This window comes from Neomonachus schauinslandi, chromosome 11 (genome assembly GCF_002201575.2).
Source record: "Neomonachus schauinslandi chromosome 11, ASM220157v2, whole genome shotgun sequence".
In the NCBI taxonomy this organism is placed as follows: Eukaryota; Metazoa; Chordata; class Mammalia; order Carnivora; family Phocidae; genus Neomonachus; species Neomonachus schauinslandi.
In genome coordinates, this window is record NC_058413.1 from 39,861,941 (window position 1) to 39,875,609 (window position 13,669).

The following is a 13,669-nucleotide window of genomic DNA, read 5'->3' on the forward strand; positions in this document are numbered from 1 at the left end:
CGCCCCCACCGCTCCCAGGCCCCGCCCCCACCGCTCCCAGGCCCCGCGGATCTCCGCTGCGGTTCCTGCCGGCTTGGGGCGGCTGCGCATCCGAAGAGGCGAGTTGTGCAGCGACCCGGCTCGATCTGGCCCAGCCATGGACCGGAAGGTGGCTCGAGAATTCCGGCACAAGGTCAGAGCTGCTAGGGACCCCTCAAGCGTTCAGGACCCCGGAGTCCTGGCAGACTGGTGGGGGATGGACATACCCGGCGCCCCTCCCCCCCCCCCGCGCCGCCCCGTTCCAGCCCGGCCTTAGGCCTGTGAATGGACTGGGACCCCTGAGGGTTGTTTGGTTTCCAGCAGGGATCCCCAGTAAAATAAGGGTGGGGGCACTAGGACTCCAGGCGTGGTAACCCATAAACCGATCTTCAGAAAGTGTCCTTTCTCCTTCCGCCTTCCAGGGCTGGGACTTCTCTGGGGTTGGAACCCTTCCTGCCTTGGCCTGAGACAGGACGCTTCTCTGACGTGCCTCATAGTGGGCAAATCCCAGCTCCTAGTGCCCCAAGCTCAGGGCTGTTGGAGCATATGGAGAGGGTATGGGACCGCGTCGGAGAGGTGGGGGTTGGTGGGAAGGGAAACTGGTGTCTCTCTCTGTCCTTTGACCTCAAAAAAAAAAAACCCAACAAGTTAGAAGCACTTTAGGGAGCCCCCGCTTCAGGGCATTTCTTAGGGCCTGAGAAGTAGCTGAGGAACTGGTGCTGACCAGGGGGCAGTGGGAGGAAGGGAGGAAGTAGGGAGAGTCAGCCAGAGTCATCAGACAGAGCCACATCTCCCCTGGTGTGTCCCAATAAGGCACCTCAGGGATGGTCCAGGATTCTCAGAGGCCCTCACCGAAAGCTACTGGATTTCACCCAGGGCATTTCCAGAACTGTTTCCAGAGCTGTGCAGGAGCTGCTGAGGCCCTGAGGCCAGAGAGGACCATTGGAGGTAACCCAGTGGACCTCCCCACCAGGACTCAGGATGCTTCAGAGCCCAAGGGTGAGGCCAGGGGTCTCTAGAGCTATCCACAGGCCGTGCCTGAGGGACAGGTGACTGGGTCCTCGACACCCTCACATTGCCCAGAGGGGCAGTGTCTTTAGACCGAGCCAAACTTCTTCTGAGGCCTGAGGGGGTAGAGCTCAGGTAGGCAGGGTCAGAGTGCTTAACCCCTCTCTCCCCACAGAGAGGCCCAGGGGAACCAGCCAATGTGGGGGGCACAGGAACTAAGGGCCAGGGGGCGGTAATTCATCTAATAAATGTATTTTGAGTACTCATTCTGTGCTAGAACTCATCTGTGTCCTCAAATTGCTGGCTGGGCAGGTGGGCGGCAGACCTCACACTAATAATTACCCATGGCTGGGTGCTGAGTGTTGGGGTCAAGGTTTGGTGGGGCACAAAGGGGGAAGCTCATACTGACTGAAGTTTCCTAAAAAAGAGGCCTTGGGTATTCTAAGAGTGAGAGAGAGCTGGAAGTTGAGCGGGAGTTTGGGCGCTGGCGAATAGCAAGGGGAGCACGAGACAGTATCCACCAGGGCATCCTGTTGCACAGGGAGGTGAGGAGAGAAATTTCAACTGCTCAGGACTTTTGGTGAGTGTAGATTTCAGACAACCCACTTTGAAGGAACACAACCTCCCGTCCCCTCCCCCAAGACTCAGGCTTGAATTTCAGTTTCCTGCCCCTGGGCAGAAAGTAACATCAGGTCCTCTTTCGCCTTTTCTCTATGGGTACTAGTCTTTGCCTCTTTTTCGAGAATTACCTCTGGGGTCCCTGGTGTCTGCGCCCTGGAATTAGCCTCTGTTTCTCTTCTCCAGGCCCTGCAGGCTCCAACGGGCCTCAAGCCTCTGTGTTTCCACTGCCCTGCTCTTCCTCATCACAAGAGTCATTACCTATTAATGCCCCTGTGTGCGCAGGCGGGGCAGACACCAGGCTGGGCAAGGCCCCGGGCTGGACTTTGTGCCCTGCTGCTTCCGAGACAGCAGCAGCCTTGCCCTCCCAGGTTGGAGATCATCTAGGAACTGGGGAGAGAGGACAAAGCCGCAGAGGATACAGATGGGAGCACACGGCCATACTGGGTGAAATTTACAGCTCCTGTTGATTGCTTTCTAGCTGTCCCTTGCTTAGCGTTGCAGAGCACATTTACCCATGGGGAATGGTTTGTAACCTAAATCTTTAGTTGTTGGAGGTAGCATGACAGGTGGCATATTGTCATGGAACGTGCTATATGGCCTTGAGCAAGTTATTCACCTCTCCAAACCTCAGTTCTTTGATTTGTTAAATGAGGATAACAATAATATTTAGCTAGTAAGGTTCTTGTGCGTGTTGGATGAGATCTACATGCGCGTAGGGAGTTTAAATAGACCCTGGCATTTAGTGAGTCCTCAACAAATCCCATTGTTGTTGTCTATTATCTGGGGTTAGGCAGAACTGGGGTCAAATCTCAGCCCTGCCACTCACTGCCAGTGAGACCTTGGGCAAGTCATTTAATCTCTCTGAGCTCTCGTGTCCTCAGCTGTGAGATGAGCTTCAGAGTGCTTACCTCACTGGACCGTTAGGACTAAATAGGAATTCAAGGACTGGCTACTCTGGGCCTGTAGTAACCATTTGGTCCACAGCCCCCTGCACATACCTGCACAGCATCCTGTTGGAGGAGCCAGTAGGCTCCAGGCTGGTGAGTAGAGTCTGTTCCTCTGGGCTGATGCAGTTTCTCAAGGACATCAGCAGCACTTGCAAGTTCTTCCCAGGAACAGCCTTGGGCCAGGATACCAAGGAGCAGGGAGGGGAGCATCAGAGACTAAGCCTCTTCCCTGAAGATCCAGATTTTCTAAAGAAGGCTCCCCCTCTGCTCACTGCACCTGCACATTGCAGGAACTTGGTTACTCATTTGCTCAAAAAAGTTTTTATTGCCTGGTCAACAATCATGCATTTATGGGTATCTGTAGTGTACCCTGGCCAAGGCCAGGCCCCTGGGGTGGGAAGAGGGGATAAATAAGGAGGTCAGAAAGAGCCCCTGCCTTCCAGTGTTTTGCTAATCATGCATGCATGCATGTAATAAACGTTGACTGAGCTCCTAATATATGCCCAACAGTACTGTAACCATTGAGTAATAAAACAAAGTCCCTGGCTCCTTAGTGGGGAAGACAGACAGTTAACAAGTAAACCAGCTCAAGTATCATAGAACACAAAGTAGTGACAAATGCTATGAAAAAATAAACTGGGGTGAGAGGAGAGAGAGCAACCGGATGGTAGTCAGGAAGGTCTCTCTGAAGAGGTGATATTTGAACAGACATCCAGAAAGAAGTGAGGGAAAGAGCCATGGGAATATATATGGAAGAACATTCCAAGAAGAGGAAACAATAAGGCCCTGCCTTAGGAACAGCAGATATGATGGTGTTTCTGAGAGGAATTATGGATTGAAGAGTAACGGGGGATGGATGAGAGGGGGGTGGGGGCCTTGAAGGCTTTGTTCAGGACTTTGGGTTCTTAGAGTGATGGGAAGCCAGCATTTATTTATTTATTTTTAAAGATTTTATTTATTTGACAGAGACACAGCGAGAGAGGGAACACAAGCAGGGAGAGTGGGAAAGGGAGAAGCAGGCTTCCTGCCGAGCAGGGAGCCTGATGCGGGGCTTGATCCCAGGACCTGAGCTGAAGGCAGACGCTCAACGACTGAGGCACCCAGGCGCCCTGGGAAGCCTACATTTAAAAGGGATTGTTCCGGGCGCCTGGGTGGCTCAGTCGTTAAGCGTCTGCCTTCGGCTCAGGTCATGATCCCGGGGTCCCGGGATCGAGTCCCACATCGGGCTCCCTGCTCGGCGGGAAGCCTGCTTCTCCCTCTCCCACTCCCCCTGCTTGTGTTCCTGCTCTTGCTGTCTCTCTCTGTCAAATAAATAAAATCTTTAAAAAAAAAAAAAAAAGGGATTGTTCCGAGTGCTGGTAGAGAGCAGACTGAGGGGACCAGGAGCAGAAGGTGGACCCCAGACAGGAGGCTCCTGTGGCAGCCCAGGCCAGAGATGGGGGCTTAGACTAGCATGAGGAGTAGTCAGACCCAGAACTCAAGAAAAGGTAGATCTGATGGGCTCTGCTCATGGTCAGCTGTGGGTGTGGAGAGAGAGGCATCAAGAGGGAGTCTGCATTTTGGGAGGAGCAGGTTGGTGGGGACAAGAGGGGAGATGGCGGAAACCAAGAGCTCCATTTTGAATGTTTTATGTTTGAGATGCCTGTTCAACCATTAAGCAGAGAGGTGATTAAGAAGCCAGTAGCTGTGGGAGTCTGAAGATGGTGGGGAGAGATCTATGTTGGAGCCTCAGAGAGTTCTCGAGGAATAAATGGTAGTCAACCCCCCAGACTGATGAGGTCACTTAGGGACATGGTGCAGATGAAGAGAAGGCCCAGGACAGAGCCAGAGCACCCCAACCTTTAGAGGAGAGAACGAGGAGAAGGAACAGCAAGTGAGGTAGGAGAAGCAGGGGAAGGAGGGCATGATCAGCTGTGCTAAGCACTGGGTGAAATGCCACCAACTAGCTAGCAGGACACAAGTGTCTTGAAAAGATGAAGAATAATAAAACAAGAGTCAAATATACCCAGTACTACCCAGGATGCATGCTATGAAGGCCTGGGAGGAAGTGTGGCTGGATCCATTCATCCCACCAACATTTATGGGGGCCCAGGGTCAGCCAGCTGCTAAGAATATAGAATCTGTATTCATTTATTCTCACTCACTCATTTAGTTAAATAAAATTAAAAAACACTGAGAACTTACTATTTGCCAGGCATTGTGCCAAGCATTTAATGATTATTAAGTCAAGGAATAATTAAAAAAACAATGCTTAATCGCTCAGAGAAGGATGAAAGCTTATGAAACAGGTACTTTTATCCCCGTTTTACAGATGAGGAAAATGAAGCCGAGAGAAGTGCAGACCCAGGTAGGGAAGGGGCTTGTTGGCCTCGCCCGGCGCACTCCTCCCAGGCCTGGGTCTGGGTCACACACAGATGAGGGGGCAGACGGGAGGGTAAAGAGAGAATGTACAACACAGCTTGGCAAGTGCCATGGCAGAGGTGGGAACAAAGTGGTGTCATCTGCACAGAGAATGACAGGACAGGCATTGTGGGGGAGCACGAGGGAAGGCTTGACCAAGGAGAGCTGATGTTTGAGGTGTCTTGAAGGTGGAGGAAGAGCTCACAGAGAGAAAATGCTGCCGGCGCCACCAGCAAGAGCCAGTGTTTCATACCAGCCAGGGTCGAGGCAGCATGCGGCTCAGCCAAACGGGAAACTGAAGAGAGTTTTATGAAGGGCAGGGACACAGGAGCCAACAAGGTGTGGTAACGGGGCCTGGGGGGGTGCGGAGGAGGCCAGGTGCTCCCGACGGGGCAAAGGAAGTGGGGGGGGGGCAGCCATGGCTGCCCAGAGAAGCTCAGACCTGCGTGTAAGATGATCCAGCAGAGAGCAAGCTGGGGAGTCAGAGCCCATTTCCTTTCTCCTCAGGCCCTCTCACCCCCGGCCGGGTGTCAGAGGGCAGGGAGCCCAGGCAAAGCCTCCTGGGACACAGGGCAGCACGGAGAAGGCTGCAGAGTGGGTCTGGGGGCACAGAGGAAGAAATGCAGCACACCTTTCCGAGCCCTGGAAATCTTGGAGCCCTGGGCACTGTCGGAAGTACTTTGTATCTATTCACTTATTTAATCCCCACAACAGCTTGAGGAGGGCAGATGTTCCTCGGGTGGAACAACATGCATTATTTAATTTGTTCTTGCTTGCTTTCTCGCTGGCTGGCTGGGTGCACACGTGGAGCTGTATTTGCATGAGCTGAATGTTGTTTGCTTCCCCCCGTGCGTGCGGCTGTCCTGAAGGGCCAGTCCAAATGGAGGAATGCTGGGAAATGAGGCTGGATAGGGCCCAAGGCTAAACCCAGAATTTGCCTCAAGTGCCCCAGACAGGGGCCTGAACCCCCTCTCCCCCCACCATATAGACTGATAGCAGAGAGCCCACTCAGCCAGAGAATGCTGCTACGGGATGGAGGGGATCAGACACAAGGTGGGCCGGGAAGGAGGGATTGAGATGATAAAGTCTTTATAGGTGGTAGGCTCCTTTAGGGTTTCTGTACCCATATCAAGAGAGATCCAAGAAAAAGAAAAAAAAATTTTTTTAAGATTTTATTTATTTATTTGAGAGAGAGAGAGCACGAGTGGGGGCAGGGGGCAGGTTGGACTGGGGGCTCCATCCCAGGACCCCGGGATCATGACCTGAGCCAAAGGCAGATGCTTAAACCGACTAAGCCACCCAGGTGCCCTGAAAAGGAAAAGCTTCTTAAATCTAATTAGAAAAAGAAGACACAGTGTCTTGCACACAGTAGGTGCTCAATAAATGTGTATTAGACAAACACATACAAAAAGTTCTATCTGGTAAGTGGATACTATGTGGTGGTTAGGAAAAAGGCAGAGGTTTTGGAGCCAGCGGGCACGAGTTGGAGTCTCCGCTCTGCTGCTTCTTCGGGCCCATCTTTCCTCATCTGTCAGGTGGGGATGGTACTATCCATGCACGTCAGAGGTTTGTTGGAAGGTTAAAGATAATTCACGTCAAGTTCCTCAGACACGGTTGGCAGTCAGTAAGCGAGAGTATGGCCTGAATGAGCGAACAAGGAGCAGTCCAAGGACCGGCTTCAGGGAGCCCCTGCTCTAGGGTGCTTTGTGCCATTCTCCTGACACCTGGCGCTCAGTGTAAAGCCCCTGGCACACAGTAGGTCTTTGACAGCACCGTGCCACGCAGAGGCACGAAGTGCCCAGTGGTGTCTACTGAATGATGAACGCACTCCATCTGCTCTAGCCTAGAGCCTTTCTTCTATCCTCTTGGCTCAGCCCTGGGTCACCACCTTCCCAACACTCCTCAGCACATGTCTGCCACAGCCTCCTGGATCTGTCCCTCTTAGCTCGGTTCCAACTGGTCACAAAAGAGTGGGTCACAGACTCATGCAAGACTACCCTGCCTCCTCGCACCTGAACGCTGCCTTCATTTAAGGGGAGTCCGAGCCCTGTCATGTAATGTCTTTCCTGACCATGCACAGCTCAGAGCCTCCCCACCCGCTTCCCAGCCTGAAGCTCTTCTTGCCCTCTTACTCAGTCTTGGGCTAAAGAGAGCCAAGGATACCGAGTGTAGAGATTCACACTGCACTGTCCCTGGGGGGGGAATTGGGGGCTTCTACCCACCAGCTCCCCTGGGATTGAGGTGCTAATGAAACAGCTCCTGACCTTGACCTTGGAGTCCCAGCCATTGACGTCAGCAAACCTGAAATGATGTAACTTGACTCTCCCCCTGGGGGGGAAGCGGGGGACTGAAGGGGCCTGGAGAGGTGAAGGAGTGGCCAGGAGGCTGACTAGTGGACAGAAGTCGGGGCCAACCCAGCCTTGGCCAGGCCAGGACAGGGCGGAGCTGCCCCTAGCATTGGTGACCCAGAAGGACGGTCGGGGGCTTCTGGCGGGTGGGATGTGCTATCTGAGCGAGTGGCCCAAATCCTTTCTGAAAGCAGTTATCCGGCACTACAGCCACCATCAGGTAAGACAATGGGCTTCTTCCAGACCGGGGCGCTGACCCTGGCACGGCCACTCTAGACCCTGGTGACATGGCCACGGGGGTGAGCAGCAACACTGCTGCCGTGGGGGTGCATCACTGTCATGGAGAGGCACGTGTGTGTGTATGAATGTGCGTCCCCCTGGGGATGAGGTTCAGCCTGGCCAAATCCGGATGTGCAGAGAGACTCTTGTGGCCACATTGGGGTGATCTGCATGTGGCTCACGGGGTCAAAGGACCAGCCTGGCCCTCCTCTTGCAGCCCTAGCCCTGTAGAGATGCTGGGGAGTGGAGGTGGCCTCCCCCTCCCTGGGGTCTGCTACGGGCGTGCTGGGCCTAGGACTAGAATTCTGCCCTTGGGTTTTCTAGGTGGATTTTCTGATTGAAAATGATGCAGAGAAGGACTATCTGTATGACGTGTTGCGGATGTATCACCAGTAAGTGTGCGGGGTCCAGCTCCTATGGACCACCCGGGTACCCCTGTCTATAGGGAGCCCTGGGGTGGGTTGTTCTGAGACGGGAACCTCCCCTTCCCATCCTGGGGCACTCTGGGAGGGGGGCAGATGCTCAGTGGGAATCAAATGGACACGCCGTTCACTTGCCTTAGCAAATATTTACTCAGCTACTCAGTACATGCTCTGTGCTAGGAGCTGAGGGTACACGAGTGAACACATCAGCCTGGTCGCTGCCCCCAGGTTGCTCGTAAACCAGTGAGGGAGGCTGTCAAGTAGCCAGATAGGCTCAACAGAATATGATTGCTGAGATAGAACAAGAAATACCAGCTGCCCCCACCCGCACGTCCGATCTGTCACTTGTCATTCACCTGCTTCTTTATTCATTCAGCATGCATTTCTAAGCTCCTACTGCTTGCTGGAATCTGGAAATGAATAAGATCTACTTTCTTCCTTCAAGTAACTTGTGGCCTAGTGGGGGGAGTATACAGACTCTACAAACAAAAAGAGCTCTAATAGAAGTTGCAGTAAGATAACTGCTAAGGTGAAGTAAAAGCCAGGTGTGAAGAAAGGAGTTTTGCTTCCAGTCAGGGGGGAGGGAGGACTAAGAAGGCATGAGCTAGGTTTTGAAGGATAAGGATGTTGATGGAAATATCAGAGAAGGACATTCCAGGCTGAAGGATCAATATGAGCACAGGTGCAGAGACATGAAAGCACAGGGTGCAAATGGGAAGTGACAAGTAATGTGGGGGAGTAGAACTCGGGGCACACAGAGACCATGAACAGCCACGAGCCTGGAGCAGCTCCGTAGAGAGTCATGGAGGCCCTGAGCCTGCCGAGGAGCATGGATGGTGGCCTCTGAGCAGTGGAGAGCCACTGAAGGGTTTTGAGAAGGGGAGTGACTTACATTTAGAAAATATTAGACGAGCGTGAGCAGGTCGGTGACAGCTGGAGAAGTGCAGGCCGGAGATGCTGAGGGTCTGAACAGGATGAGGAGTCATGTGAGGGATACTATGAGGGCAGACTTGACAGAGCTTAGCTGCGGAGCAGAAGTGGGGGACCAGGGTACAAGAGGGGTCACCAGCATCTCCCACAAAGTTTCCTGACTGGAAAGATCCTGGGCTTCAGAATTAGGCAGAGCTGAGTTTGAATCCTGGCTTGAGCTCATCTGTAGAATGGGTTAACGATCCCTACCTCGCCAGTTTCCCTGTGACATTTAATGGGAAAGAATGAGGCTCTTATGAGGCACTTGGCCCAGAGTTAGGGGCTCTGGGCTTTTCAGGAGCGTTCTCTCCATTTCCAGGGCCTGGACCCAGTGGGTGGGGACCCAGCCTGGGACCGCTTCCTCTGGGAACCCTTGGGTGTCAGAAGCCATGGCCATGGGTGAGGCTCCAGGTGTTCCCCGTGTCTCTGCAGAACCATGGATGTGACCGTGCTTGTGGGAGACCTGAAGCTGGTCATCAATGAGCCTAGCCGCCTGCCACTGTTTGACGCCATCAGGCCCTTGATCCCGCTGAAGCACCAGGTGGAGTACGACCAGCTGACGCCCCGGCGCTCCAGGTACAGAGGGCGCCGGCAGGAGGCAGGGGTGGGAGAGGTCACCTGGGATGGACAGGGTCACTCACTACTGGATGGGTCAGTGGTGGCAGTCAGGCCAGCACTGGGCCATCACTGACCTCTCCTGTGGCAGGAAGCTGAAGGAGGTGCGTCTGGACCGTCTGCACCCCGAAGGCCTCGGCCTCAGCGTTCGTGGGGGCCTCGAGTTCGGCTGCGGGCTCTTCATCTCCCACCTCATCAAAGGCGGTCAGGCAGACAGTGTCGGGCTCCAGGTGAGCGAGCAGAGTCCAGCGGAATGGGGGGTCAGGGCCTCAGGCTTCCTGCCTCCCCGCAGAACGTGGTCACCTCACCTTTCTGAGACTTTGGGGGAGGAAGAGGCTGACACATCCTGACAGATTTGCTTCAGGCCCATAGAAATCAGGCTGCAGGCAACTGCCTGTTTTCTTCAGTCACGCTGGGAACCTGCCTACTGCGTTTCACCCCGCCGCCCTTCCCAAAGGACGAGCATAGTTGTGTCCTGGCACCTGAAGCTTTGGACGTGTGGCCTTTTACTGGAGGGGGAAAAGGAAATCCCAGCGTAGTGTGGTGTTTAAGAGCACGGACCCCCAGAGCCAGACTGTCCTGGCTTTTCTATTCATGAGCTATGGGACTATGATGAACTTACTTAACTCCATGCCTCAGTTTTCTCATCTGTAAAATGGGGATAATGGTAACACTCCCTATCTCATCAGGTTGTCATAAGGAATAACTGAATTCGTATTATAAAGTACTTATGCAAGTGCTCAACACATAGTGCTGTGTGTTTGTTAAATAAGCAGAGAGGGAGATTTAATAAACACCTAGAGTGTGCCAGGCAATGTGCTCACAACTGGTTCTCATATCATCCCCATCTTACAGAGTTAATAGTGGCTCAGAGACTTGACTAGAGTCACAGGCAGTAAGTGGCAGAGTCAGGATCTGAACCCAGGTCTCTTGACTGCCAAGCCCAGGGATGTCTCTTCAGCACCCCAGGTGCCTCTCCCTTGGGGTCCCACACCTCCGTGTCCGAGCCGAGATGGGCCGACCTCCAGATCTCGCTCCTCCTGGAGCCCAGAGCTGTGTTTTTGTATGTCCAGATTGAAGAGGCCCTCCCAGCCCCACCCCCCCAAAGCTGCCAGCATGTTTGTTATCAGGCTGCCAAGACAGGGGCTTCAGGGGGCTCGATTTATGGTTCAGACCCCGTGGAGCGGGAGGTGGTTAGTGGGAGCTGACAGACATTGCTTTGTTCTAAATCCGTCTCACCGCTCGCCAGTGGCGGCTGAAATTTCAGCCACTTCATTACTACTCTCCTGTGAGGCACATTTTCCAGCCCAGAAACACAGCCAGAGAAAAAACATAATGAGCTCCTCTCTTGGACCGAGGCCCTCTTTTTTTTTTTCCCAAGGCAAACTCTCCTCCTAGGACAAGCATTTCTCAACAATGCCTCCATGATTGGGGACATCGGGGCATTTTCATGAAACTTAGAGTTTTGCCTTCCCACCTGTTTCTCAGGCTTATAAACTGTCTTCTCTTTCTTGGGCTGACAGGCTCATCTGTCCTTTGTGCCCCTGTCCCTCAGATCGTCATTTCATTGTGGCCTTCGCACAAAGGGCCTTTTGCAGGGCCCCACGCTGGAGCGAGAACGAGAGGAAAGCTGATAGTGTAGCCTGAGCCAGGGGCTGTGTGGGAATCATTCTGACTGGGGTCCCAAACAGGTTCCCTTTAGGAACAAGACAGGGAACCTCACTCAGAGGAGCTTGGGCAAAACGTCCGCCTCCATTCGCCTGTCTGGGGTTCATGTTTCTGGGAAGCTCTCATGCCTGAGATCTGAAGACAGGAGAAGATTCTGGAAGGCAGGGGAGAGACATGTTCAGACACAGCCTGGCTGGGCTGAAGGCCCTGCTGATTTGACCTGTTTGGTTCACCTACTGGATATATGTTAGGTTTTTTTTTTCGGGTGTGTCCTGTCAGAAGCTAGGCCCTCTGCTCTGCACAGCGTGCTCTGTCATCCAGGGCTAGAGGATTCTGTGTGCCTGGGTTGTCCCACCCATAAAATGGGCAGAGTAATCTCTGCCTTTCCTATGGGACTTGAGGTCCCCTGTGACAGGTGGCAAGAATCCAGAGAGGACAGGATGCGGGGAACTGTAGCCAGGCTTGGCCAGGTGCCCCTCCTCTCTGCTTCCAGATGCCCAAGAGACAACGCTTGTTGTCAGTAGGGGAGACCTGACTTCAAATCCCAGCAATGCTGTACTAACCAGGTGACCTTGAGCAATTCACTTGCATTCTCTGAGCCTCAGTTTCCTCATTTTGATTAACAGAAACAAAGTTGCTATAAAAAATGGGTACAAGGAGTGCTTGGGTGGCTCAGTTGGTTCAGTGTCTGCCTTCGGCTCAGGTCATGATCCCAGGGTCCTGGGATCGAGCCCCACATCGGGCTTCCTGCTCAGTGGGGAGTCTGCTTCTCCCTCTCTCCCTCTGTGCTCTTTCTCTCTCTCAAATAAATAAAATCTTAAAAAAAAAAGTGGATGCAAGGAGCTAGCCCAGCTGCTCTCCTCACATGAGGTGTCCCCAGAAACCAGAGAGTTCTTTAGTGAGCCCCTCCCTCTGGCACCTTTTTGAGCCCCTTGCCACTCTCATCAGGTCCCTGAGAAGATTGGGGTCTGTGCTGAGGTGTGGAAGGGAAGCATTCAGGTGGCAGCTTCGAGAATGTTGCTCTGTAGGGATGTTGGAGACGGTGGGAGTTGGCCTAGCCGAACCCCTCACAGGCTGTGTGCCTGCCCAGCTCCCGGACCCCACAGAGTCAAGTTGTGTCCCCCACATGTACCAACAAGTCCCCAAAGGACAGTACATGTGGTGTGAGTGAAGCCGCCAGCTGGCTTGGGCTGGCCTCAAGCTGGAGAAGAAGGGCATCCAAGATCCAGTCCCTATTTTGCAGCTAATGGCCATGTGACATTACACAAAACATCACCTCCCTGGGCCCCAGTTTCATCTGATGTCTGAGGATCCTTCTAGCCCCACAGCTATGAAGTGAGGAGCTTCAGGACTGATCCCCAGAGCCAAGGCTCTTGGAAGGGCCCACAGCAGCCTCCAGCTCACCACAGATCTGTGACCAGGCTGACCCTGCAGGCCCGTGAGCCCCTGTCTCTCCCAATCCAGTGAGGCCTAAAGTCCTGCGAAGAGGGTAGGAGTATTTAGGGCTCGGCTCGACGAATGATAACAATAGTGACTATGTACTGATTACTGATTGTATGCCAGGTGCTGGCAGGCTTTACACGGACATGCTTGCTTAATTCTCACAGCAACCGGAGCATTTCCCCAGTTTACAGATGAGAGGAACTGGGGTTCAGAAAGTTCAAGAGACTTGCCCAAGGTCCTTTTTCCTCTTCTGGGGACAGCATCTGTAGGCATTCCAAATGCTCCAGCATTTGGCATATCGTCGTAGGCTTTTCTACAGTACAATCTCGAACAAAATGAGGCTGTCTCGAACCCCTGCTAATAGAATCATTTACCTTCAGATCAAGAAGGTTGGGAAGGCTCCAAACTCCACATGTGGCGTGTGCCCAGGCCACCTTCGAGGCGTTTGTTCTTTTTTTTTTTAAGGTTATTCATTTACTCGAGAGCGAGAGCAGGAGAGAGAGTGAGAGAGATTGAGAGAGCGAGGGGGTAGGAGCAGAGGGAGAGGGACAAGCAGATTCCATGCTGAGCGCAGAACCCGATGCGGGGCTGGATCTCAGGGCCCTGAGATCACTACCCAAGCCGAAAGCAAGGGTCGGATGCTTAACTGACTGCGCCAGCCAGACGCCCCGACACCTACAGTTCATAGGAGGTTGTCTAAGGTTAAAAAAAAACACATCAGCAGGGCTGATGGTGCTTCCATGTGCGCTAAATGTGTCTGTGACGGGATCAAGCAGGCTTTCCTTATCGAAGAGCAGAAAATCATTGTGAAAATGCTAGAGACACAAGCATAGAGTCGGAAAGCTAAATAAAAAATGAAGATTTTTTTTGAGTAATAAAAATTTTAAAAAGAGAGAACCGCCCAAGGTCGTTCAGCTAATAAGAGTAGAAG

The 13,669-nt window shown here is 53.1% G+C and overlaps 2 protein-coding genes across 2 annotated transcripts in view; both read left to right on the top strand.

The window, feature by feature from the left end:
* Positions 1–50: 50 nt before the first annotated feature.
* The window catches only part of USH1C (USH1 protein network component harmonin), a 44,310-nt gene continuing 30,691 nt past the window's right edge, over positions 51–13,669 (top strand). Inside the window, exons 1-4 of the mRNA XM_021685827.1 lie at positions 51–172; positions 7,946–8,013; positions 9,445–9,588; positions 9,719–9,857. Of these exons, the coding sequence (XP_021541502.1) occupies positions 137–172; positions 7,946–8,013; positions 9,445–9,588; positions 9,719–9,857 (387 nt within the window). The 5' untranslated portion in view covers positions 51–136. The remainder of the gene's footprint in view (positions 173–7,945; positions 8,014–9,444; positions 9,589–9,718; positions 9,858–13,669) is intronic.
* LOC110576616 (60S ribosomal protein L34-like) lies at positions 13,017–13,571 on the top strand. The gene is made up of 2 exons (XM_021685829.1): positions 13,017–13,185; positions 13,402–13,571. Exons 1-2 carry the CDS (start codon positions 13,017–13,019, stop codon positions 13,569–13,571), a joined length of 339 nt encoding a protein of 112 aa, XP_021541504.1.

What these genes read in the sequence shown, in the direction of transcription:
- LOC110576616 (XM_021685829.1), top strand. Translation starts at nt 13,017, where the DNA reads ATGCTCCAGCATTTGGCATATCGTCGTAGGCTTTTCTACAGTACAATC. An exon ending in AGGCCACCTTCGAGGCGTTT is followed by an intron (nt 13,186 to 13,401) that starts GTTCTTTTTTTT and finishes TGCGCCAGCCAG; the next exon opens with ACGCCCCGACACCTACAGTT.